The sequence below is a fragment of the Ovis aries genome, chromosome 1, assembly GCF_016772045.2.
Source record: "Ovis aries strain OAR_USU_Benz2616 breed Rambouillet chromosome 1, ARS-UI_Ramb_v3.0, whole genome shotgun sequence".
NCBI classification, from domain to species: Eukaryota; Metazoa; Chordata; class Mammalia; order Artiodactyla; family Bovidae; genus Ovis; species Ovis aries.
The window spans coordinates 266,543,386-266,567,064 of NC_056054.1; the positions used below are offsets into that span (position 1 = coordinate 266,543,386).

The window sequence follows — 23,679 nt, forward strand, 5'->3', positions numbered from 1 at the left end:
AGCAGGGACCGCAGAGGGGCCTCTCTTCCGCACCCCTGCCCCCGGGGGTCCCTTCCCGCCCCCCATCCGCACCCCTGTCCCCTTGGGTCGCCTCCCGGCCCCGCCCTGCCGCCATCCACGTGGCCGCAGCGCCCCCCGGTGGCCGCCGTCGCGCCGCGGAGGGGCAGGGGCGCGGAGCAGTGGCGCGGGCCGCCAGGCGGGGGACGGGACGGGGCGGGGCGGGGGCGGGGTCTGGCGGCGGCCCTTCCCGCCGCCCCTCCCTCTGCCCACTCGGCGCCGTCTTGCGCGGTCAGGACCCGGAGCCTCTTCGCTCCGGACGAGTCCAACGAGGGCGTCCGAAGCGCGGTCAGGTAAGGCCACTGGCAGCGCAGTGCCGCGCGGCGCGGGGACGCGGGGAGTTGGGTCTTGCCCGGTGGGGTCCGCCCCCGCCGCGGTGCTCCCACTTGCACCGCCGGCCTCGCCTGGAGCCCCCGGGTCCGCTCCTGGGGCGCCTCGCGCGGGGACCCTTCCGGCTGCCCCCTTCTCTCCTGGGTAGAGCTGGGTCCCCGTTCGGGGCGCCGTGCGGGGGCTCCTGCGCCTGCCATCCATGCCCGGTCCCCCATCTGCAGCCAGACCCCTGGCCGTTCCTGGGAAGTTCTGTCCTGTGTCTCGTGCCTGGGGACATCTCCAGAGTTTGAGGAGGCGAACTCACTCCCATGGGATGACCCCCCCCCCCAACACGAAACTGGGCACGAAGTGTCCAAGGGTGCTGGCCCCCCTCCTCGGCTCAGCTGAGAGGGAGCGGTTGTCCCTCCTCCCCAGAAAGACTCATCCCTAGAATGAGCTCCCAGGGGCCAGCTTCCCTGCAGTGGGCCTCAGGGGAGGAGGGGTCCCTGACATTCCGATGGAGAGCAGGGGAAGGGGGTCACAGTCACACCCCACCTTCGCAGGAGCCAGCAGGAGCCCAGCCTGCCAGAGTCCTCTGAGGCTGGAGGTGTCCACTGAGCATCTGCCCCCCAACCCGAGAGTCTGCTGAGGGAGACTGAGGGGAGCGCGGGGGTGGGGGGTGGCGGGGCGAGCGGGTGCTGACGATGCTGGGCGGCTCCCCGTATGGGCCGGCCCCGCACCCGCCCCAGATCCTCGGGATCCTCCCCAGCAGAGCTGGGGACAGGGCCTAGCACCCACTGGAGTGGTGGGGGGAGGTCTGCTGCTGGGAATACCTGTTGATACCAGTAAGGACGACCGAAAACAGCAGGATGCCACCCCTGTGTTCCTGCCATCCTGCCCAGGGCCCCCAAACATCCTCCCGGGCACCTAGAGAGGAAGCTGACAGCTCCCACACCCCTAGGCCACCCAGCTGTCCCCAAGGAAAGGCTCTTCACTTGCAGATTGACACCCAAAAAGGAGGCTTGAGGCCCACACATTTCCCTGGGTTTAGTTTCTAGTAAAGGAGCTCTGGCTTGGAGGCCCTCTTACAGCAGGGTTTATTCCCTGCCTGCCTCTGTCTGCCTCACCAGGGCCAGGAGGCCTGATGGGAATTTGGGGCTCCTTGGAAGGAGGGAAGTGGTCTGCCTCCTCTTGTCGCTTGGTGGCAGGAGGTGGGTTGGGGAGAGGGCCTGGGCCCCTGGGGCATAGGTGACTGGAGGGGCTAGACGCAAGGGGCAGAGATGTGTCCATTCAGCCAGACGTGGGTCTCAATGGACCTCTGAAATACTCTGGCCACTGCAAAGCTGCTACCCTGGGCTGATGAAACTGACCTGGGGGCAGGGCTGTGAAGACCACAGCAGGTTGAGGGCAGTTGTTGGGCCCGCCCAAGGTGGAAGCCACAGGCAAGGCAACATATAGGAGACCAGGCTCTGGCCACTAGGTCACCTGGTCGGGCAGGATACATCCACAGCCAGTGGACTCTGCGTCGCCAGCCAGCACAAGTGGCTCTGTGGTGCAGTGGACCTGCCTGAAGTACCTTGGGTCAGTCGAGCTCCCTGGAATGGGCCAGTGCCTGGGAGAAGAAGCAGGACTCAGGGGTCTTCCCAGGCCTCAGCAGAGGGTGTGGGCCAAGCCTGCCTTCCTCTCATCTGTAGGACAGGGTCTCCAGGTACAGAGTGGAGGGAGACTGAGTTTGCTGCCAGGAATGCTTTATGATACCTGGAAAACTTGATTCTCATGATTATTTTAAGAAAAACCCAAATAAATAGTTTGATTCTTTTATTTTAAACCCCACCCCACATTCCACTGGATTGGTCCCTCCTGTGACTCCTTTCAAACATTTGTGCAGAGCCGGGTGGGGCACATCTGCAGAGAAGCGGGGCTCATGGGATTCTGCTCACTGAACAGGACCTGGAGGCCAGCCCCTACCATGAGTACTTGCTGGGGTTGGGCCAGATCACAAAGTAACAGGGCAGTTAATGCAAATGGAATTGTTTTCTTAATTTACCTTTTGTGTTGTTCATTGTTGGTGTATAGAAATGCAAATGATTTTTGTGTATTAACTTTGTATCCTGCTATTTAGATTAATTCATCTATGTAACAGTTTCTTTCTGTGGACTCTTCAGGATTTTGTACATGGAAGACCATATCATCTATGAACAGAGATAATTTTACGTCTATCTTTTATTTCTCTTTCTTGCCTAATTGTTCTGGCTAGGACTTCCTATACTATGTTGAATAGAAGTGGTAAAAATGGACATCTTGTTTTGTTCCTGACCTTAAAAAAACTTCTAGTTTCTCACGATTGAGTTTGATATTTGCTGTGGGATTTTCATAAATGGCTTTTATTATGCTGAGATAGTTTCCATCTAGTCCTACTTTGTTGAGTTTTTGAATCATGAAAGGATATTGAATTTGATCAAAAGATTTTTCTGCATCAATTGAGATGCTCATGTGGGTTTTTCCTTCATTCTGTTAATGTGGTGTGTTACATTAATTGATTTTCATATGTTGAACCATCTTTGCATTCTGGGAATAAATCCCACTTGATCATGATGTCTAACCCTTTTCTATCCTGTTGAACCACTGGGGAAGTCCCTGTTGAATTCTGTTTCCTAATATTTTGTTGAGATTTTAGGCTGTAGTTTTCTTTTCTTGTAGTGTTTATCTGGTTTTGCTATCAGGGGTAATATTGTTCAGTTGCTAAGTTGTGTCCAACTCTTTGTGACCCCTTGGACTGCAGCACACCAGGCTTCCTTGTCCTTCACTGTCTCCCAGAGTTTGCACAAATTCATATTCTATGAGTCAATGATGCCATCTGTAATGCTGACTTCACAAAATGAGTTTGGAGGTATTCCCTCTTCCTCAATTTTTTTTTTGATAAGTTTGAGATTGATATTAATTCCACTTTAAATGCTTCATCAGTTCAGTTCAGTTCAGTCTCTCAGTCATGTCCAACTCTTTGCGACCCCATGAATTGCAGCATGCCAGGCCTCCCTGTCCAACATCAACTCCCGGAGTTTACCCAAACTCATGTTCAAGTCGGTGATGGCATCCAGCCATCTCATCCTCTGTCGTCCCCTTCTCCTCCTGCCCTCAGTCCCTCCCAGCATCAGAGCCTTTTCCAGTGAGTCAACTCTTTGCATGAGATGGCCAAAGTATTGGAGTTTCAGCTTTAGCATCAGTCCTTCCAATGAATACCCAAGACTGATCTCCTTCAAAATGGAGTGTTTGGATCTCCTTGCAGTCCAAAGGACTCTCAAGAGCCTTCTCCAACACCACAGTTCAAAAGCATCAATTCTTCGGTGCTCAGCTTTCTTCACAGTCCAACTCTAACATCCATACATGACCACTGAAAAAGCCATAGCCTTGACTAGACAGACCTTTGTTGGCAAAGTAATGTCTCTGCTTTTGAATATGCTGTCTAGGTTGGTCATAATGTTCCTTCCAAGGAGTAAGCACCTTGTAATTTCATGGCTGCAGTCAAGCCATCAGGTCCAGGGCTTTTCTTTGTCAGATCTTCAATTACTGATTCAAACTCCTTACTAATAACACTCAGATTTTTCTTCATGATTTTCTCTTTATAGGTTTTGTGTTTCTAGGAATTTGTCCATTTCATCTCGGTTATCTAATTTGTTGATGTGCAACTGATTATAGTACTCTCTTATAATTCTTCTTATTTCTGTAGAATAAGTAGTAATTTCCCACTTTCATTTATGATTTTAGTGATTTGAGTATTCTCTCTTTTTTTCTTAGTCCATCTAGCTAAAGGTTTGTCAGTGTTATTGAACTTTTTGAAGAATCGACTTTTGGTTTCATTGATTTTTTTCTTTTGTCTATTATCCATTTCATTTATCTCTGCTCTAATGTTTATTATTTCACTCCTTCTGCTAGATGTATGTTTAGTTTGTTTTTTTTTTCTAGTTCCTTAAATTGTAAAGTTAGGTTATTGATTTGAGATCTTTCTTGTTTTATGTAAACACTTATAGCTGTAAATTCTCTCCTTCATACTGCTTTTACTGTGTTTCATGTATTTAGTATGTCTTGTTTTCATTTTTATCAGTCTGTATTTTCTGATTTCCCTAGCGATTATTTGTTAATCTTTTGGTTGTTTAAGAGTGAGTTGTTTAATCCCACAATTCTGTGAATTTTCTAGTTTTCCTTCTGTTGTTGACTTCTAAAGTCATCCCATTGTAATCAGAGAAGATACTTTTCATGATATTTTCTTTTTAAATTTTTTGAGGCTTCCTTTGTTGTTACACTTTTCCCTATCATTGCAAGCCTTACCCTCTCTGGTTGAGTTGACTTCCAGGGGAGTTAAAAGACTGCCACCTCCCCCACCCTTTTATTTTTCTCTTTTTCTCATTTTGGAAGTCAGACATTGAAGACTATAACATTGGAAAGCAATTGCATATACAGGGGAAATTAGACTGGCACTACACATATCTAGGGGAAAGTACAGGCTCAGGAAGGATATAAGAAGATCTTACCTTTACTCTTCGGGACTTCCCAAGTCCCAAGTGGTCAAGAACCTGCCTGCAAATGCAGGAGACATAAGAGATGCAGGTTTGATCCCTGAGTCAAGAAGATCCTCTGGAGAAGGAGATGTCAACCCACTCCAGTATTCTTGCCTGGAGAATTCCATGGGCAGAGTAGCCTGGTGAGCTACAGTCCATGGGGTCACAAAGAGTCGGACACAACTGAAGTGACTTAGCATGTACACACGCACCTTTACTGTTCAGGCTGATCCTTGGCACAGAGACAGCCTACAACATAAATAAAACAAAAACAATCAAAAATAGCAAACCTTAGGGAAGGAGAAGAATCTGATTTCCAGAGTTACCATATTAGACTCAAATGTCTAGTTTTTAATAAGAATCAAAAGGCAAGTAAATGAACAGGAAAATATGGCCCATTCAATGGAAAAAATGTAAACCATCCCTGAGAAAGACATCATGGTGGATCTACTAGACAAAGACTTTAACACAACTATCTTAAAGATGCTCAAGGAGCTAAAGAAGATCTGAAGAAAGTAAAAAATAATGTGTTAATAAAATAGAAATATCAATAAATAGAAAACCTGGTAGAATCAAAAAAGATCTAACAGAGCAGAAGAGCACAATGATTTTATTTATTAGAGGGCTTCAAATGCCAATTTGAGCAAAGAAAAGATCAGTGACATTGAAGATAAGACAATGGAAATTATGAGTCTGAGGAGCATAAAGAAAAAAAAGATTAAAGAAAAGTGAATAGAACCTAAAGGACCTGCATACAGTTTTGGGAGTCACAGAAGGAGAAGAGAGAGAAAAGGGCAGATGAAACATTTGAAGAAACTTCCCAGATTTGATGAATGACATGAATATAAACATCAAGACAAATAAGATGAACTTAAAGAGACTCACACATTACACATTATAATCAAACTGTCAAAAGACAAAAACAAAGAGAAAAATGTTATATCAGCAAGAAAGAAGTGGCTCATCAGATCCAAAGGAACTTCAATAACATTACCAGATGTCTCATCAGAAACTCTGGAAACTAGAGTCAGTGGGTTAATATATTCAAAATGCTAAAAGAAAAGAATCTGTCACCCAAAAATTCTATATCCAGCAAAACTGTCCCCCAAAATTGAGGGCAAAATTTAAAAATTGCCAGATAAACAAAAGCTGAAGGAGTTCATTACTAGATCTGCCCTATAAGAAATGCTCAAGAGAGTCCTGCAGGTGAAATGAAAGGACAGTAGACAGTAACTTGAAGTCATATGAAGATATAAAGATCTCAGTAAAGGTAAATACATGAGCAATTTTATAAAGCTGTTATTATAACAATAATATTATAACAATGGCATATAACTCACTTATTTTCTACATGATTTGAGAGACTAATACATGTTTTAAAAAAACAGTAATTAACCTAATGTATACCCAGGAGTGGAATTGCTGGGTCATGTGGTAGATCTATCTTTAGTTCTTTTGAGAAGCCTCCATACTGTTTTCCACAGTGGGTGCACCAACTGATTACACAGTGGAATCCACCAATTCCTTTCAAAAGTGCATGAGGGTTTCCTTTTCTTCACATCCTCATCAACAGTTGTTTTTTGTATTCTCTCTGATGATAACCATTCTGACATGTGTGAGGTGATATCTTATTGTGATTTTGATTAGCAACTCCCTGATGATTAGCAGTATTGAGAATTTTTTCCTGTACCTGTTGGCCATCTGCCTTTCCTCTTTGAAAAAATATCTATTCAGTTCTCCTGCCTATTTTTTAATTGGGTTGTTTGTGTTTTTGACGTTGAGTTGTACGAGCTGTTTATATATGTTGGATCAGTTCAGTTCAGTTCAGTTCAGCCGCTCAGTCGTGTCCGACTCTGCGACCCCATGAACTGCAGCACGCCAGGCCTCCCTGTCCATCAGCAACTCCCGGAGTTCACTCAGACTCACGTCCATCGAGTCAGTGATGCCATCCAGCTATCTCATCCTCTGTCGTCCCCTTCTCCTCCTGCCCCCAATCCCTCCCAGCATCAGAGCCTTTTCCAATGAGTCAACTCTTCGCATGAGGTGGCCAAAGTACTGGAGTTTCAGCTTTAGCATCATTCCTTCCAAAGAAATCCCAGGGCTGATCTCCTTCAGAATGGACTGGTTGGATCTCCGTTGGATAGTAACCCCTTATTTGGAGAAGGAAATAGCAACCCACTCCAGTATTCTTGCCTGGGAAATCCCATGGACAGAGGATCCTGGCAGGCTACAGTTCATGGGGTCACAAAGAGTTGGACACAACTGAGTGACTAACGCACACACACACAACTCATTACTGGTCGTATCATTTGCAAATATCTTTTCTCATTCAGCAGATTGTCTTTTCATTTTGTCAGTGGTTTCCTCTGCTGTGCAAAAGCTTTTACGTGTAATTAGATTTCATTTATTTAATTCTTGTTTTATTTCGTTTTTGGAGACAGAGGGAAAAAAAATAGTGCTGTGATTTATGTCAGAGTGTTTTGCCCTGGTTTCCTTTGGGAATTTTATGATATCCAGTCTATACTTAGATCTTCAATCCATTTTGAGTTTCTTTTTATATATAGTGTTACAGAATGTTCTAATTTCCTCTTTCACATTTAGCTGACCAGTTTTCCCAGCACCAGTTATTGAAGAGACTGTCTTTTCTTCATTGTCTATTCTTGCCTCCTTGGTCATAGATTAATGACCGTAAGTGCATGGGTTTATGCACTGGGCTCTCTGTTCTTTCCTGTTGATCTATATGTCTGTTTTTGTGCCAGTACTATATTTTTTTGATTACTGTATCTTTGTGGTATAGTCTCCAGCTCTGTTCTTCTTGAAACTGGTATTATTGTAACTTTATTTTGTAACTCCACATTTTGTTTTCTACATAATTTAAGGGACCAATGCATTAAAAATAATATTTGCTTGGTTTTTGGAGCAGTTTTTTGTGTGTATGTTGTTTAACTTAAACTGGCTTCCCAGGCGGCACAGTGGTAAAGAATCTGCCTGATAATGCAGGAGACACAAGAGACACAAGTTCTGTCCCTAGGTGGGAAAGATCCCCTGGAGTAGGAAATGGCAACCCACTCCAATATTCCTGCCTGGAAAATTCCACGGATGGAGCATCCTGGGGGGCTACCAGACTATGGGGTCACAAAGAGTCGGACATGACTGGGCAGGCAGCACAAAGTTAAACTGGCATAAATTCCAATTATATTGTTATAATTTTATAATGTTAAGTTAATCCCATAGTAATCATAAAGAAAGTACCTAAAAACACAAGAAGAAATGAGGAAGGGATGTAAATGTTTTACTACAACAATCAGCTACACAGAAAGGAAGACAGTAATGCAGAAAATGAGGAACAAAAAACTATAAGGTATATAGAAAACAAATCGCAAAACTACAGAAGTAATTCTCTCCTTATCAATAGTTATTTGAATTGTAAATGGATTATACTGTCCAAGCAAAAGACAGATACTGGATGAATGGACTTTAAAAAACACCATCCAGCTAAATACTGTCTACAAAAGATTCACTTTAGATCCAAAGACACAACTGGGTTGAAAGTGAAAGGATGGAAAATGCTATTCCATGCGAATAGGAACCAAAAGAGAGCAGGGGCAGCTATACCAACACCAGGTAAAGTGAACTTTAAATCAAAAAGAGTTATAAGAGGCAAAGAAGGATATTATATATTAATAAAAAGTTTAAGACAACAGAAAACAACATATTATAGTTGTAAATATATACACAATAGCAGGCTATCAAAATGCTTAAGCCTTAAAAATGTTAAATCTTGATCAAGCATTGAGAAGATGGTTGCCTGGCTCTTGGTCTGTTTCCACTCTGCCCATGTTGCTTTGTTGTAATAAAGGTGATATGTGAGAGCCCAGTTATCACGACTGTGGACTCAAGACCATGCTGCCTGGATCTGGAGCTCAGCTACTAGCTGAGCACCTTGGTCAAGTTACCTATCTTGGTCTCAGTTTCCTCATCTGTGAAATGGAGGTTATATTGGCACTAATATCCAAGGGCTGTTGTGAAGGTTAAAAATCTGCAGTGTACCATCTGGTGCAGAGTAATCATGGGCATTTCATGCCACTTCATCTTTTCTGTTTTCTTCAAAGACTTTTCAGTCCATGCTCTACACACAGTTATTTTCTCCTCCTGGATTTTATTTGGGTGCCCTGCATGAGGTAGGATTACTTTTAGTCATATTGTGAGCCCTTTTCCCAGCCTTCTTTCACTGCTCTGAAAGCAGCCATCTCATCTTTTCAGCTCTTATATGGTTTTATGCCACTTGCTGTGTGGTCTTCTGGCCATTTCCAGCTCCAAAACAATAAATACTTCATTACTGTGATTGTATTCCATTATTGCACTTGATAGCATAAATTTTATCAACCTTCATTTTTTATTTTTCTCACCTACTCTTATTTATTCCTTCAGATGAACCTAGGATTTATTTTGTCAACAAATAATGGCAAAAAAGAAAATTTATTGGAAATTTTAGTCAAAATTACATTCAATTATAGATTTGGTTAGAAATAACTGATATTCTGAAATAACTGATATTCTTAAGTATTGTGTCTCTCATCTAAAAACAAGGTTTTTCTCTCCAACTGTGTTCTTTGGAAATTTTTTGAGTTTTTTCCATAAGTCATGCACATCCTTAAGTTCTTGTTAAGTTTATTCCTTGGATTTATTTTGGTTTTCTTGCTAGTGTAAATAGTATTTTTTCCATTACCTTTTCTAGTTGGTCGTTCCTGATAGAAGAAAACCTGTAGATTTTTGTGTATTTTCCTTATAACTGCCTCATTGAAACCACTTTCTCTCTCCCCTAAACTTTGTTCTGTTTATCTTATTGAGTTTTCTAGGTAGATAGTACCATCTTTAATAAGGAGTTCCCATCTCATCCTTTACAAGATTTATACTTGTTTCTTTTTACTGTCTTATTGCACTGGCTTCCGATACAACGGTGAGTAATAGAGTGAGATCAACAAACTTTGTCTTTTTTAATTTTTGTACTCTAATGGTCATTCTTCAAGTGCAGGAGTTTTAAATCCAGAGTCAGTTCCATAGATGGGTCCACTGAAGTAATAAGGAATATGATTTTTGTACACGAGTAATCTGTGTATTTGTGTCGGGTAAAATTGTCCACATTCTTAAAGGAGTCTGTGACCCATGGAGACAAAAACATCTATGTCAGTTTTGTGTAAAATTTGATTGTTGTTCAGTTGCTAACTTGGGTCTGACTCTTCATGACCCACTGGAATGTAGCACACCAGGTTTCCCTGCCCTTCACTGTCTCTTGAAGTTTGCTCAAACTCATGTCCATTGAGTGGGTGATGCCATCCAACCATCTCATCCTCTGTTGTCCCCTTCTCCTCCTGCCTTCAGTCTTTCCCAGCACCAGGGTCTTTTCCAGTGAGTCATCTCTCTGCATCAGGTGGCCAAAGTATTGGACCTTCAGCATCAGTCCTTCCAATGAATATTCAGGGTTGATTTCCTTTAAGATTGACTGGTTTGGTCTCCTTGCAGTCCCAGGGACTGTCAAGAATCTTTTCTAGCACCACAATTCAAAAGCATCAATTCTTTGGCATTCAGCCTTCTTTATGGTCCAATTCTCACATCTGTACATGACTACTAGAGAAACCATATCTTTGACTAGATGGACCTTTGTCAGCAAAGTGATGTCTCTACTTTTTAATACATTGTTTAGGTTTGTCATAACTTTTCTTGATTTGAAATTTATATCCTTTATGGTGTTGATCCAACTCCTAAATCTCTTATGGGGTTTTGCCTTGTCTGATTTTTTTTTAATCATAAATGGATGTTTGGTGGCTTTAATAGAGCTGTTACATACATACCTTATTTTAATGTACTTCACATTATTGCACCTTGCAGATATTTTGGTTTTTACAGATCAGCAGCTTGTGGTACCCCTGCATTGAGCAAGTTTATCAGAGCCATTTATTCAGCTCTATTTGCTCACTTTGTGTCTCTGTCACATTTGGGGAATTCTTGAAATATTTCAGACTTTTTCATTATTACCTTGTTATGGTGATCTGTGATCAGCAGTCTTTAATATTACTAATACAACTCTCTGAAGGCTCAGATGATGATTAGCATTTTTTATTGATAAAATATTTTTAATTAAGCTATGTATATTGTTTTTAAGGCATACACCATTTCACACAATAGACTACATTATAGTGTGAACATAACTTTTCTATGCACTAGAAAACCAAAAAACTCCCTAAACTCCCTTTATTATATTTGCTCTATTATGGTGGTCTGGAACCAAATCCACAATACCTCTCTATTGTTTGCAGAAACTCCTTGCAGAATATTTTTTAGGAATGGTGTGGAGGTGGCATAGATCTGAGCCCATTTACATCTGAGGTGCTTATCCATTTTTTACTCTTTATTTGTTTTTAATTGAAGTATAATTGATTCACAGTATTGTGTTAATTTCTGCTGTACAGCAAAATGATTCAGATATACATGTATATGCATTCTTTTTATGTTCTTTTCCATTGTGACTTATCTGAGGATATCTAATTTACTTCCTTATGCTATATAGCAGGTCCTTGGGTTTTTATCCTTTCTAAATGTTAGTTTGCACATACTTACCCCAAACTCCCTGCCCATCCTCTCTCCCTCTTGGCAACCACATGTCTGTTCTCTATGTCTGTGAGACTGTTTCTGTTTGGTAGATAAGTTCATTTATGCCATATTTTAGATTTCATATCATGTCACTTATGTCATATGGTATTTATCTTTGTCTGACTTAACTTCACTTAGTTTGATTATCTCTAGTTACATTCATGTTGCTGCAAATGACGTTATTTTGTTCTTTTTTTGGCTGAGTAGCATTGTGGAGAAGGCAGTGGCACCCAACTCCAGTACTCTTGCCTGGAAAATCCCATGGATGGAGGAGCCTGGTGGGCTGCAGTCCACGGGGTCACTGAGGGTCAGATATGACTGAGCGACTTCACTTTCACTTTTCACTTTCATTCATTGGAGAAGGAAATGGCAACCCACTCCAGTGTTCTTGCCTGGGGAATCCCAGGGACGGAGGAGCCTGGTGGGCTGCCGTCTATGGCGTCGCACAGAGTCTGATATGACTGAAGCGACTTAGCAGCAGCATTCCATTGTGTGTATTAAATATGCACTGCCTCTTCTTTATCCACTCCTCCGTCAGTGGACATGTAGCTTGTTTCCATGTCCTGGCTATTGTAAGGAGTGCTGCTATGGACATATGGGTGCATGCATCTTTTTTAATTAGAGTTTTGTCTGGATATATGCCCAGAATTGGGATTTCTGGATCATATGGGAATTCTATTTTTAGTTTTCTGAGATGTTTATTCTTGTATATGAAAGATAAGGTAGCTGAGTAGACATCCTTGGGTCATTCTATTTTCCTGTCAAAATTCTGAATTATTGTCTCATCTTCAGTCTACAATGTTGTAGAAGAAGAGTTTGATGCCTCTATTAGTGATTTATTGCTGTATAATAAAGTATTCAAAAACAGTGATTTAAAACAATGTGCTAAGTCACTTCAGTCATGTCTGACTCTTTGTAACCCTATGGACTGTAGTCCACCAGGCTCCTCTGTCCATGGGCTTCTCCAGGCAAGAATACTGGAGTGGGTTGCCATGCTCTCCTCCAGGGGAATCTTTCCGACCCAGGAATCTAGCATACATCTCTTATGTCTCCTGCTTTGGCAGGTAGGTTCTTTACCACTAGTGCCACCTGAGCATTTACTATCTCGTTATTCAGGTTAGGAATTCAAGGGAGGCTTTGCTGGGTGCTTCCAGCTCAGGGTCCCTTGCAAGGTGCAGGCAGGATATTGGCTCTGCCACGGTCATCTGAAGTCTTGGCTGGGATGGAGGCTCTGCCTCCAAGATGGCTCACTCACCGCTGTCAGCTGGAGGCCTCATCACCTCCCCTCATGAGCTGCTGCAAAGGCTGTTGGCACGTCTTCATGTCATGACAGACGGCCTCCTCCTTAGCAAGCAGTGTAAGAGAGGACCAGGCAGAAGCCACCATGCCTTTTATGTCCCACGTGTGGAAGGCACACAACACACTCCAAGTTATTCTGTCGGCCACAGTGGTCAGTGATAATTTGGGACTGAGAGGACTCCAAGGGGGATACCTTGGAGATTGCCTCCCATAGGGCAAAGTGATTTTTCCCTTTGGGTATTTCTGTATTTTGTTGTTGCTTTTGTGTTTTTCCACTGGGTAGATACTTTTAGAAGTTTTCATTACATTTGAGAATAATATTTTCTACCAGTACACTTTATTATGTGGGCCTCTTATTATTATGTGTGTTAATGCATGGTGTGTGTGGTGTATGATGTGTGAGTGTGTGGTGTGTGTGGTATAGGTGGTGTGGAGTGTGTTGTGATACGTATAATGTGTGTGTGGTGTGTGTATGATATGTGTGGTATGATGTATGTGTGTGATGTGTGGGGGGGTATGGAGTGTGTGTGTGGTATGTATACTGTGTGTGTGGTGTGTGGATGATGTGTGGGGTATGATGTGTGTGTTTGTGGAATGTGTGTGGTGTGTGTGGTGTGGAGTGTATGTGTGATATGTATAATGTGTGTGTGGTATGTGTATGATATGTGTGTGTGAGATGTCCATGTATGTGATGTGTGTGGTGTAGAGTGTGTGTGTGAGGTGTATAATGTGTGTGTGGTATGTGTATAATGTGTGTGTGTGAGATGTCTATGTATGTGGTGTGTGTGGTGTGGAGTGTTTGTGTGATGTGTATAATGTATGTGAGATATGTGTATGATGTATGTGATGTGTATGTGAGATGTCTGTGTGTGGTGTGGAGTGTGTGTGTGATATGTATAATGTGTGCATGGTGTGTGTATGTATGATGTATGTGAGATGTGTATGTGAGATGTGTATGTGAGATGTCTGTGTGTGTGGTGTGGAGTGTGTGTGTGACGTGTATAATGTGTGTGTGATATGTGTATGATGTATGTGATTTGTGTGTGAGATGTCTGTGGTGTGTGTGTGTGGTGTGTATAATGTGTGTGTGGTATATGTATGATGTGTGTGATGTCTGTGTGTGTGTGATATGTATAATGTATGTGTAGTGTGTGATGTGTATAATGTGTGTGGTGTGTGGTATGATGTGTGTATGTAATGTCTGTGTGTGTGATATGTGTGGTGTGGAGTGTGTGTGTGTGATGTGTATAATGTGTGTGTGATATGTATGTGATGTGTGTGTGAGATGTCTGTGTGTGTGGTGTGTGTATGTGTGGTATGTATAATCTGTGTGTGGTATGTGTGTGATGTGTGTGTGATGTCTGTATGTGTGATGTCTGTGTGATATGTATATGTGTGCCATGTGGTGTGTATAATGTGTGTGGTGCGTGGTATGATGTGTGTATGATGTGTGAGTGTATGATGTTTATGTGATGTCTGTGTGTGTGGTGTGAAGTGTGTGTGTGTGTGATATGTATGGTGTGTGTTTAATGTGTGTGTGGTATGTGTATGAGGTGTGTGTGGTGTTTGTGTGATGTGTATAATGTATGTGTGGTGTGTGTATGTGTGAGTGTGTGATGTGTATAATATGTGTGGTGTGTGGTATGATGTGTGTATGATGTGTGGTGTGTGTATGATGTGTGAGTATATGATGTATGTGGGTGTGATATCTGTGTATGTGGTGTGTGTGGTGTGTGTGTGTGTGTGGTGTGTATAATGTGTGTGGTGTGTGTATGATGTGTGGTGTGTGATGCCTGTGCACATGGAGAAAACTGTTGATCTGGGTGAGTCTCCCGTCGGTCCCCTCCTTCACACAGGACATGGTGGGCCTCCTGGCACCCTCCCTGGGGTCCCTCCTCCATGGGCCTCAGGGTGAGGGGTAGTAGAAGACAAAGCTTTGCCTACATCCCACGCTCAGCCCTCACCGGCCCCCTAAGGTCCAGTGACGGCCATCACCAGTGGTTGGAGGCTTCGGGGTTCTTCAGAACCCCTGGCCTCCGCCTCACTCCACCTTCTCAGTCAACACAATCGAGTGTCCTCTGTAAACTAGATTCCTCTGGGCGGGGAGTTCCCTTCCTCTGGGCACTTCCCTCTGTCTGGGCACAGCCATCACCTCCTGCAGGAAACCCTCCTGGACTTCCTGATGCTCCCATGGAGCTTGCTTTAATCTCTGCACCCAGGCTGCACAGGGCAGGGGGGAACCGTGAAGGTCCCACTCAGAGTGGACCCAAGGCCTGCAGTCTCTGCTCCCACTCAGTTATTGTGGTCCCCACCCAGGCAAGGGAACAAGGTGCACCCTGAGCTGAGGTGCTTCCTGACCTCCGTGTGTCCCCCCGGCATCATCTGGGGAGGGGGCTGGGGGCCGGTCATGTGAGGGTGGGGCACGGTCTGCAGCGCCACTCTCCCCTTTTGCAGGATGTCGAGGCGCAAGGGTGCTGCCAAGATGCTCCGCAGCCCCTGCTCCGCCCTCCTGCTCTGGGGGCTCCTGGGGGCCGTCCATGCTCAGCAGCAGGAGGTCATCAGCCCCGGCACCTCGGACAGGAATAGCTGCCCAGGTACGACTGGTGTGGGTGTGGTGGGGCGGGGCCGAGTGGGGCAGGGGTGGGGCGGGGCCTAGGGTGATGGGGCGGGGCCTAGGTGGAGGGCCGGGGCGGCTGCGGGGAGACCTAGTAGGCAGACCCCAGGACCACCGGCTCAGGCCCCGAGGTGACGCCTGTGCATCCCCAGAGAAGGCCGACTGCCCGATCCACGTGTACTTCGTGCTGGACACATCGGAGAGCATCACCATGCAGTCCCCCACTGACAGCCTGCTCTACCACATGCAGCAGTTCGTGCTGCAGTTCATCAGCCAGCTGCAGGATGAGCTCTACCTGGACCAGGTGGCCCTGAGCTGGCGCTACGGTGGCCTGCACTTCTCCGATCTGGTAGAGGTGTTCAGCCCGCCAGGCAGCGACCGGGCCTCCTTCACCAAGAGCCTGCAGAGCATCAGCTCCTTCCGTCGGGGCACCTTCACCGATTGCATGCTGGCCAACATGACCCAGGAGGTCCGGCGGCACGTGGGCAAGGGTGTGGTCAACTTCGCGGTGGTCATCACCGACGGTCACGTGACCGGCAGCCCGTGTGGGGGCATCAAGCTGCAGGCAGAGCGGGCCCGCGAGGAGGGCATCCGGCTGTTCGCGGTGCCGCCCAACCTGAAGCTGAACGAGCAGGGCCTGCGGGACATTGCCAACACACCGCACGAGCTCTACCGGAACAACTACGCGACCATGCGGCCGGACTCCACTGAGATTGACCAGGACACCATCAACCGCATCATCAAGGTCATGGTGAGTGGCGGGCTGGGGCAGGGCAGCTGGAGGCAGTACACGCTCCAGGTCTGTCTACCCGCTGTGAAGTGACTGAAGGGTGTGGGCCGGGGGTGGGGAGGGGTCTGATGTCTGCCCTGATGTCCTGGGTCCCCGCCCAGATGAGGAGCTGGTGCCACCTCCAGTTCCCCACTCACCAGGGTTTCTCTCTGTGTCTTTTCCGCAGAAACATGAAGCCTATGGAGAGGTGAGAGTGTCTCCATCCCAGGCCCGCAGCTGCCAGGGCCTCTGACTCAGAAGAGATGACTACTTCTCCTTCCCACACTCCACTCCCAGGAGCTAGGACAATGACAGGGCTGAGGGAGCATGACCCCTCTGCTCCCTGTGCAGCATCAGGGTCACCTGCAATCCCTGTGGATGAGGCTGGAGGTTGAAGGTTGCCCCTGGGCTGACAGGCACTATCCACCTAAATCAGGCCAGGAGGAGAAGGCAGGTGGCCAGCTGTGTGCCCAGTGTGGGACCCTCGTCCCTGTGCTTCCCCAGCACCATCTCACAGCCCTGGCTCCTACAAGCCTGCCCTTTCCCAGGATAGCTGCTCAAAACACAGAGATTTAACAGGCAAGAACAGTGGAGACTGGCCAGCAGCAACTTAATCCTTCCTATTGCCAGTCATTGCTTAACCCAGCCTTGGTTTCCCAAACTTGACTAGAGCACTCATGTGGACCCCCAAACCTGTCCCTGGTGAGCACAGAGGCCTCCTGGACACCTCTCAAGTCTGTTCCATCACACAGCCCCGTTCTCAGGATGGCCCAGCGTCCAGGGGGCCCAGGCTACGCCCCACCTTCCCTCCCTCCCTCCCTCCTGATACTTGTGACCCTGGCCTCACGCACTGCCCCTTGCTTCTGATTTCAGTGCTACAAAGTCAGCTGTCTGGAGATCCCTGGGCCCCCTGGCCCCAAGGGCTACCGCGGACAGAAGGTAAGATGCCCAGACCACCGGTGGGATCGTCACAGGAAAGCCCCTGACCTCTCCCCAGCTCCATATCTTAGGGTCACTGCACCTTGGATGGACTCACCACTTCACACCCTGGAAGATCTAAAATTCAGTTTTTATCAACTTCCTTTCCTATGGCATTTTCAGAAAAGTAGGAATACTTATAAATTAAGATTTGCCCATAAAATACTCCTCTAAAGTAAGCAAGCATGCCCATGTATGTAAAGAAGCATGAGCTACATTACTGTTAGTAACATGATGAAAATTCATACAGGGCACCCATGCTTGTCATTTATTAAATAAGTGGTTTTTAAGAGGTCAAGTTGGCCCTGCATTTTCTTAACAGCAGAGGTGTATAAAATGAAATTCTTCCAAAATTACTACCTGAGTATTAGAAATGCCAGTGGTTCATGTCAGAAAGCTGCTTCTTTCCAGATTCCGGGGTGAGGTATCTAGGTGCTTGTCTGCCAGGCCGCTGGTCACATGTTCCCGCTGCCTCCCTGGTGACTCCAGTCCCAGATCCAGGGGTGAATTTACCTCCAGAGGCAGCTTTGGCCACCCATGGCAGGGCTGTGACTCTGGTCCTTGGTGGGGAGGGGGTGTCTCTGGAAGCTGCTGCAGGGATCACTGTGGTTAGTGTGGGGGCAGAAGGAACCCCAAAACCGGGCACAGCTGTTCAGAAGCCTCTGCCCACCCACTAGTTCCTGTCTGTTGGTCTCGCTCTTCCTGGATCCCAAAGACCTTCTGCTCCTTACTCCTCCCTCCTCTGACCACCTCTCACTTCTGCCCATCTCTGCCCTGAAACTGGAAGCATCTTAATAAGTAGATGCATTTGCTTAATACAGCCCCACATTGTACAGTTAAACCTTGAATTCTGAGGAGCCGGCCTGTCTTGAGGTGTTATTTAGCTGCCCCCACAGCATCCAGAGGAGCTGGCGTCGCGGCATGAGATACGGGCAGGAGCAGCCAGGTGCAGAATTGGAGTCCTGTAGATCTGTGTGGGCACCTCCACCCCAGGGCCGCTCCAGCCCCACCACAGGGCGGCTTCTCAGAGAGCTGGCAGTCAGAGCTCAAGAGAACAGCTCAGATAGGCCTGCTCTGACAGGATCCAGGACTCTAGGGGTCCCGAGGTGGCGCTGTAATCGTCACCTGGCCACCCAACCCCAGGACCACAGTCTTACCACCTCCTGGGAGCTCCGCTGGCCCAATGCCTCCCTTATTCCTTCCTCTGTCATCTGCTTTCAGGGCGCCAAGGGCAACATGGGCGAGCCTGGAGAGCCTGGACAGAAGGGGCGACAGGTAAGTGCCTTCCCCACCCCGGCCCGTCCAGAGGCCCCTGTCCCCAAGGCTGGGGTTGCATCCACCACCCTCTGTTCCTCCACAGGGAGATCCAGGCATCGAAGGCCCCATTGGATTCCCTGGACCCAAGGTAAGTTGCTGCTGACTCTGTCTTGGGGGCGGAGACATGGGGACAAGCCAAGGGCTTCCTGCCTCCAGGAGGGGCCAGCCACGGGGTCAGGCTGTGCCCGGCGCAGCCCATCATCCCCGCCCCTGCCCCACAGAAGCGTCACGTCGTCCCTGGTGGCACCTGTCCACCAGAGCCTGCCGACACACCCCCTTCTCCTCCCTGGACCTGGTGGGTGGGTCACAGCACTCCGACCTGTGGTAATGCTTCTTTTCTTTCCTTCTGACCTCAGGGTGTTCCTGGTTTCAAAGGCGAGAAGGTGAGATTCCACTCTGGGCATCTGACCTCACCCAGCCCGACTCCCTCAGCTGCATCCTTCAGTGAGCCCAGGGTCCTTCCTGGGACACGAGACCCCACGTCATGCCAGCTGTGACCTCCAGGGCCTCTCTGGCCTCGTGTTTGGTCTGAGGCAGACTCGGCCCGGAGGCAGTGGTATCTGTGATGCGGGAGATCAGCACTAACTGGCCTCTTCCTTCTGCACAGGGCGAGTTTGGAGCTGATGGGCGGAAGGTAAGCAGAGCAGCAGGCGAGGGCAGGGTGCCCACCTTCCCACTGCTCAGAAGGAAGTACCAGGGAGCTAATGGGGTCCCTCCCGTCTCTCCTCCAGGGTGCCCCCGGCCTGGCGGGCAAGAACGGGACAGATGGGCAGAAGGTGAGTACACCATCCCTGGGCAGGGCAGCAGTGCCCATGGAATGAGCATGATCCCTTTCAGACTCTCAGGTCCTTCAGGGGGTGGGCTTCTGGGCCCATCCGCCCACTGCCCACACCTGTGGCTTGGGCAGCCCCTGGTCATGCCTCCTCAATGGACACAGGACAAACAGGGACCTGCATGAGGGGAGTGGACATTTGCTGCGGAAAAGCAGGTACTGGCCAGGCAGGAGCCTCCCAGCCTGGCCTGCAGACCTCATGTCTGGCCTGGTTGGGGGTTCACAGACCTGCACAGGTACACACACACACGTGTCACAGGAGACTATGCATGCACGCACACATGCACACACATGGAGGAGACACCACAGACCCCCACGCTCCCGGCCACACCCCAGGGATGCCCTCCCACCTCCGTGGAAGTGCCACCCTGACAGCCATTCACACAGATGTCCCACAAGGGGTGCCCAGTGTGCCCAGACCTGGCGCCTCTGACCCCTGACATCAGGGCTCATGTCCCCAAATCCGGCCCTGACGTGTCTTCTGCTCCCCTCTTCTCCTTCAGGGCAAGCTGGGGCGCATTGGACCTCCTGGCTGCAAGGGAGACCCCGGGGATCGGGTGAGTGCAGCCTCGTCAGTCCACCAGCTGTAGCGGGAAGCCAGGTGGCAGGGGCCACAGCGGGGCTCCTCCCCAAGCACCTGTCCTGGACCCCTGCCAGGGTTCAGCCAGGGTTGGGGTCACAACGTGACAAGTGACCTCAGGGCTCCTGAGTCAGATGGAGGGGAGCCTCTCTACAGTCCCAAGGCGCATCCCCCCCACGTTGGCAGCTTGTCTGATTGGCCCACCCAGGCCCAAGGGGTCCCGGCATCCAGTCCAGAGATGGGGTGCTGGTCACCCTCCCCCTGGTCGGCTGGCCCTGAGCTCACAGGGAAAATTCAAGCATGGCCTTGGGCAGGAGCCCAACACAACCCTCTCCCTTCTCTCAGGGCCCTGATGGCTACGTGGGGGAAGCCGGCAGCCCTGGGGAGCGAGGAGACCAAGGCTCAAAGGTAGACGGCCTGGCCACGGCTTGGGCGGGCCAGAGCAGATGGGGCCACCACCCTCCCAGGGCCTTCTCCATGCCCACAGCACCCGGTCTAGACACCCAACAAGAGGCACTATCCCTGCAAACCAGGCTGGGGGCCATGGGGTACCCACACATGGGGGTCATGTGGTGCCTACAATGGGGGCCATGAGGTGCCCACACATGGGGGTCATGGGGTGCCCACACATGGGGGTCGTGGGGTGCCCACACATGGGGGTCATGGGGTGCCCACATGAGGGCAGGGCTTGCTCCATGGACACAGGAGAAGAATCGCAAGCCCCCAGCCCCACCGGGGTCCTGTCCTGCTCCTGGGTCTAAGGAACAAGAGGCTAATTTCTTGATTTCTCCAAACACTTCCAGGGGGACCCTGGCCGCCCAGGACGCAGAGGCCCCCCAGGGGAGAATGGGGCAAAAGGAAGCAAGGCAAGTGTTCCCGGGGGCCCTGCGCTGAGACCCGTGCTACCCACATCGGGGGAAGGAGTGGTGAGGGAGGGAGGGAAGTGGCCGTGCAGGCCAGCCTGGACCCTGAGCACCCCCCCACCCCACCTCTCTGGCCCTGCTGCTGGGTGACCAGGGTATACTGCACCCGAGGCAAATGTGGTCCCTCTGGAGGCAGCGGGCATGAGTCCACTTCGGGCTGGGCCCTGCCCCTGGCCACTGACACATGTGGCCAGGCCATCACTAATTGAGCCATCTCCTCCCCACAGGGCTATCAAGGCAACAATGGAGCCCCAGGAAGTCCTGGCCTGAAAGGAGCCAAGGGCGGGCCTGGGCCCCGAGGACCCAAAGGCGAGCCTGTGAGTTCACACCTGCCCAGCCCCGGGGTGCCCATCCCCCTGGCCCCTCCCTCCTGCTGAACCACCCCAGCACACTCCCTGCTCCGGGCATCTCTGAGCCCAACATCCTCTGGTGTCTCTAAATGTGCCCCTTGTCCCCGTGCCACAGACACCAAGCAGGGCCACCAAAGAGTGGCCTGCAGGGCCCAACCATGCCCCTGCCAGACACTTGGTGCCTGTGAAGTGGCCCTGTGTCCCCATCTCACCCCCCAGCAGAACACCCCTGAGGGCTAAACCTAGACCCAGAGACACACGGGGCCGATCTCCAGGCTAACCCTCAGAGAGGTCGCAGCTTGAGGCCTGGCCTAATCCAGCAGGGACCTGAGTGACCACGCAGAGAGCTGGTCCAAGCTGGTGTCAGTCATGTCACCTGAACCCCCAGCCCGCATCATTCACAAGACTGTTTTCTGCAGGGGCGCAGGGGAGACCCTGGAACCAAGGGCAGCCCAGGCAGTGACGGCCCCAAGGGTGAGAAGGTGAGTGCCTGTGTTAGGGGAGCCTGGGGCATTGTCAGCCATGTCTGTGTCTGCACTGGGGTCTCACTGGGTTGAGGGGCCAACGGGGCCCCCGTAACAAGGGATGACCAACACCCCCTCCACAGTCCACCTCAGAGAACGAAGGTGACCCCCAGGGCTTGACCATCAAGGGGTGCTTCCTGCAGGGTCTGGGAGAGCAGGAGGCACTCCCTGCTGAGGGGCCTGGGCAGGGCCAGTTCCACGCACGCCATGCACAGTTGCGCAGGCTGCACACTGCTCCACCCCCAGCCTCCCCTCCCCTCCCCCACACACGTATTCCTATAGCTGGCGCAGGAGGTCTTGGGATGAAAGCTGAGGGCAGCCAGCTCCCTGTGAAATGTGAGTGAAGGGCTCCAAGGAGGGCTTTCTCCTCTAGACATGAGCGGTGGCTCCTGCCCAGGCTGCACGAGGCTGAGTGGACAGGCCTGCTGTTTCAGCGTCACCCTCCACAGTGTGCGGCCTCCTCCTCCGGGGAGTTAATGATCCCCTCTCCTACCTCTCTCGCATGCAAACCAAACTAACCTGGCCTTTCTTCTCACAGGGGGACCCTGGTCCTGAGGGGCCCCGGGGCCTGGCTGGAGAGGTTGGCAACAAAGGAGCCAAGGCAAGTGGTCATGGCTGGGTGGTCACAGAGGCCACGTGTCCTCCTGCTGGAGGGGCTGTACCAGGAACCCCTGCCCTCCACCCTTCAGACTCAGCCTGAGGGCCCCTGTGGTCAGGGCTGAGGGCCTCTTGGAGGGCAGCACAGCCCCATCTTGCTCACGTCCACAGTGAGTCTCTGAAGCGCCTCGTCCCTCTTCCTTCCAGGGAGATCGTGGTATGCCTGGACCCAGAGGTCCCCAAGGGACTGTCGGAGAGCCTGGGAAACAGGTCAGTAGCAGAACGCTGAGGAGGGCCCCTGGCTCCAGGACCCAGGCCCCTCGCTGCCCTTTGACCTCATCGTCCCCCTTCCCCACCCTGCAGTCCACTTGGGTCCTTCTGTCCTTGGGCAGAAAGGACACTGTCCCCACAAACCGGGGCAGTGGGACAGGGGGCATCTCACACCCTCATCCTACCCTGGGGGGTCCAGCTTTACCAGATGGGAGGCGGTGTGGGGCCTGGGAGCTGGACATGGCTCGTGGAGAGTAGAGACGTTCAGGATGCCCTGCCCCATGGGGCAGCAGTGTCACCTGGGGGTCAGAGCAGGATGAGGTCAGTCCCCCTCTGTGCCGACTCCCTGCCTCCTTTCTGTTCTCAGGGATCTCGGGGAGACCCTGGTGATGCTGGTCCCCGCGGAGACTCCGGACAGCCTGGCCCCAAGGTATGCCCCCTCCCCACCCTCCAGGATGGGGCGGGAGCCTGACCAAGTCTTCCAGGAATCTACCTGGAAGACTGGTGTGGGAGGACATCAGGGGCCGAGCAGCAACCCCCCCGCCCCGCCACCTCCCCCATTTTCTCACCCTTGGGGGTAGTACGTCCTCCCAAAGCAGGCCCTGCCCATGAGGCCCCTCCCCACCAGCCCCAGGCCAGTCTAGCTGGCTCAGTCTCCACATTTTCCCACTGGATCTGCCCTGACTGGCCTCCTGTGTCCCCCAGGGAGACCCTGGCAGGCCTGGATTCAGCTATCCCGGACCCCGAGGAGCACCTGTAAGTCCTGGCACCTGATGTGGGACAGGTACCGGGGGAGGGCCATGACCAGGGAAGGTTCTTGCTAGTTCCTGCTGGGCCCAGGATGAGGGGATAAGGGCCCGGAGCACCAGCAAGAGAAGAGGCAGGCCTCCTGGAGCCTCAGACCTTCTTCCACAGCCTGCGTGGCTCACCATGAGGGTTGGGATGGGGCTGCAGGGCCTGCCAGCCCTCGGCCCTTGCTGAGTGACCCCTGTGCTTGCCTCCCAGGGAGAGAAGGGCGAGCCGGGCCCCCCTGGCCCCGAGGTACGTACTGTG

General features: G+C 50.0%; 1 protein-coding gene across 2 annotated transcripts in view; it reads left to right on the plus strand.

Moving 5' to 3' along the window:
* Positions 1-272: 272 nt before the first annotated feature.
* COL6A2 (collagen type VI alpha 2 chain) overlaps positions 273-23,679 on the plus strand; it is a 32,122-nt gene continuing 8,715 nt past the window's right edge. For both annotated transcript variants that reach the window (XM_060396082.1, XM_060396085.1), the window contains exons 1-20: positions 273-350; positions 15,327-15,466; positions 15,639-16,237; positions 16,443-16,463; positions 17,129-17,194; positions 18,455-18,508; positions 18,594-18,638; positions 18,907-18,933; positions 19,158-19,184; positions 19,282-19,326; positions 19,886-19,939; positions 20,308-20,370; positions 20,766-20,828; positions 21,113-21,202; positions 21,655-21,717; positions 22,298-22,364; positions 22,568-22,626; positions 22,994-23,056; positions 23,332-23,382; positions 23,632-23,667. In XM_060396082.1, the coding sequence (XP_060252065.1) occupies positions 15,328-15,466; positions 15,639-16,237; positions 16,443-16,463; positions 17,129-17,194; positions 18,455-18,508; positions 18,594-18,638; positions 18,907-18,933; positions 19,158-19,184; positions 19,282-19,326; positions 19,886-19,939; positions 20,308-20,370; positions 20,766-20,828; positions 21,113-21,202; positions 21,655-21,717; positions 22,298-22,364; positions 22,568-22,626; positions 22,994-23,056; positions 23,332-23,382; positions 23,632-23,667 (1,632 nt within the window). In that variant the 5' untranslated portion in view covers positions 273-350; position 15,327. The remainder of the gene's footprint in view (positions 351-15,326; positions 15,467-15,638; positions 16,238-16,442; positions 16,464-17,128; positions 17,195-18,454; positions 18,509-18,593; positions 18,639-18,906; positions 18,934-19,157; positions 19,185-19,281; positions 19,327-19,885; positions 19,940-20,307; positions 20,371-20,765; positions 20,829-21,112; positions 21,203-21,654; positions 21,718-22,297; positions 22,365-22,567; positions 22,627-22,993; positions 23,057-23,331; positions 23,383-23,631; positions 23,668-23,679) is intronic.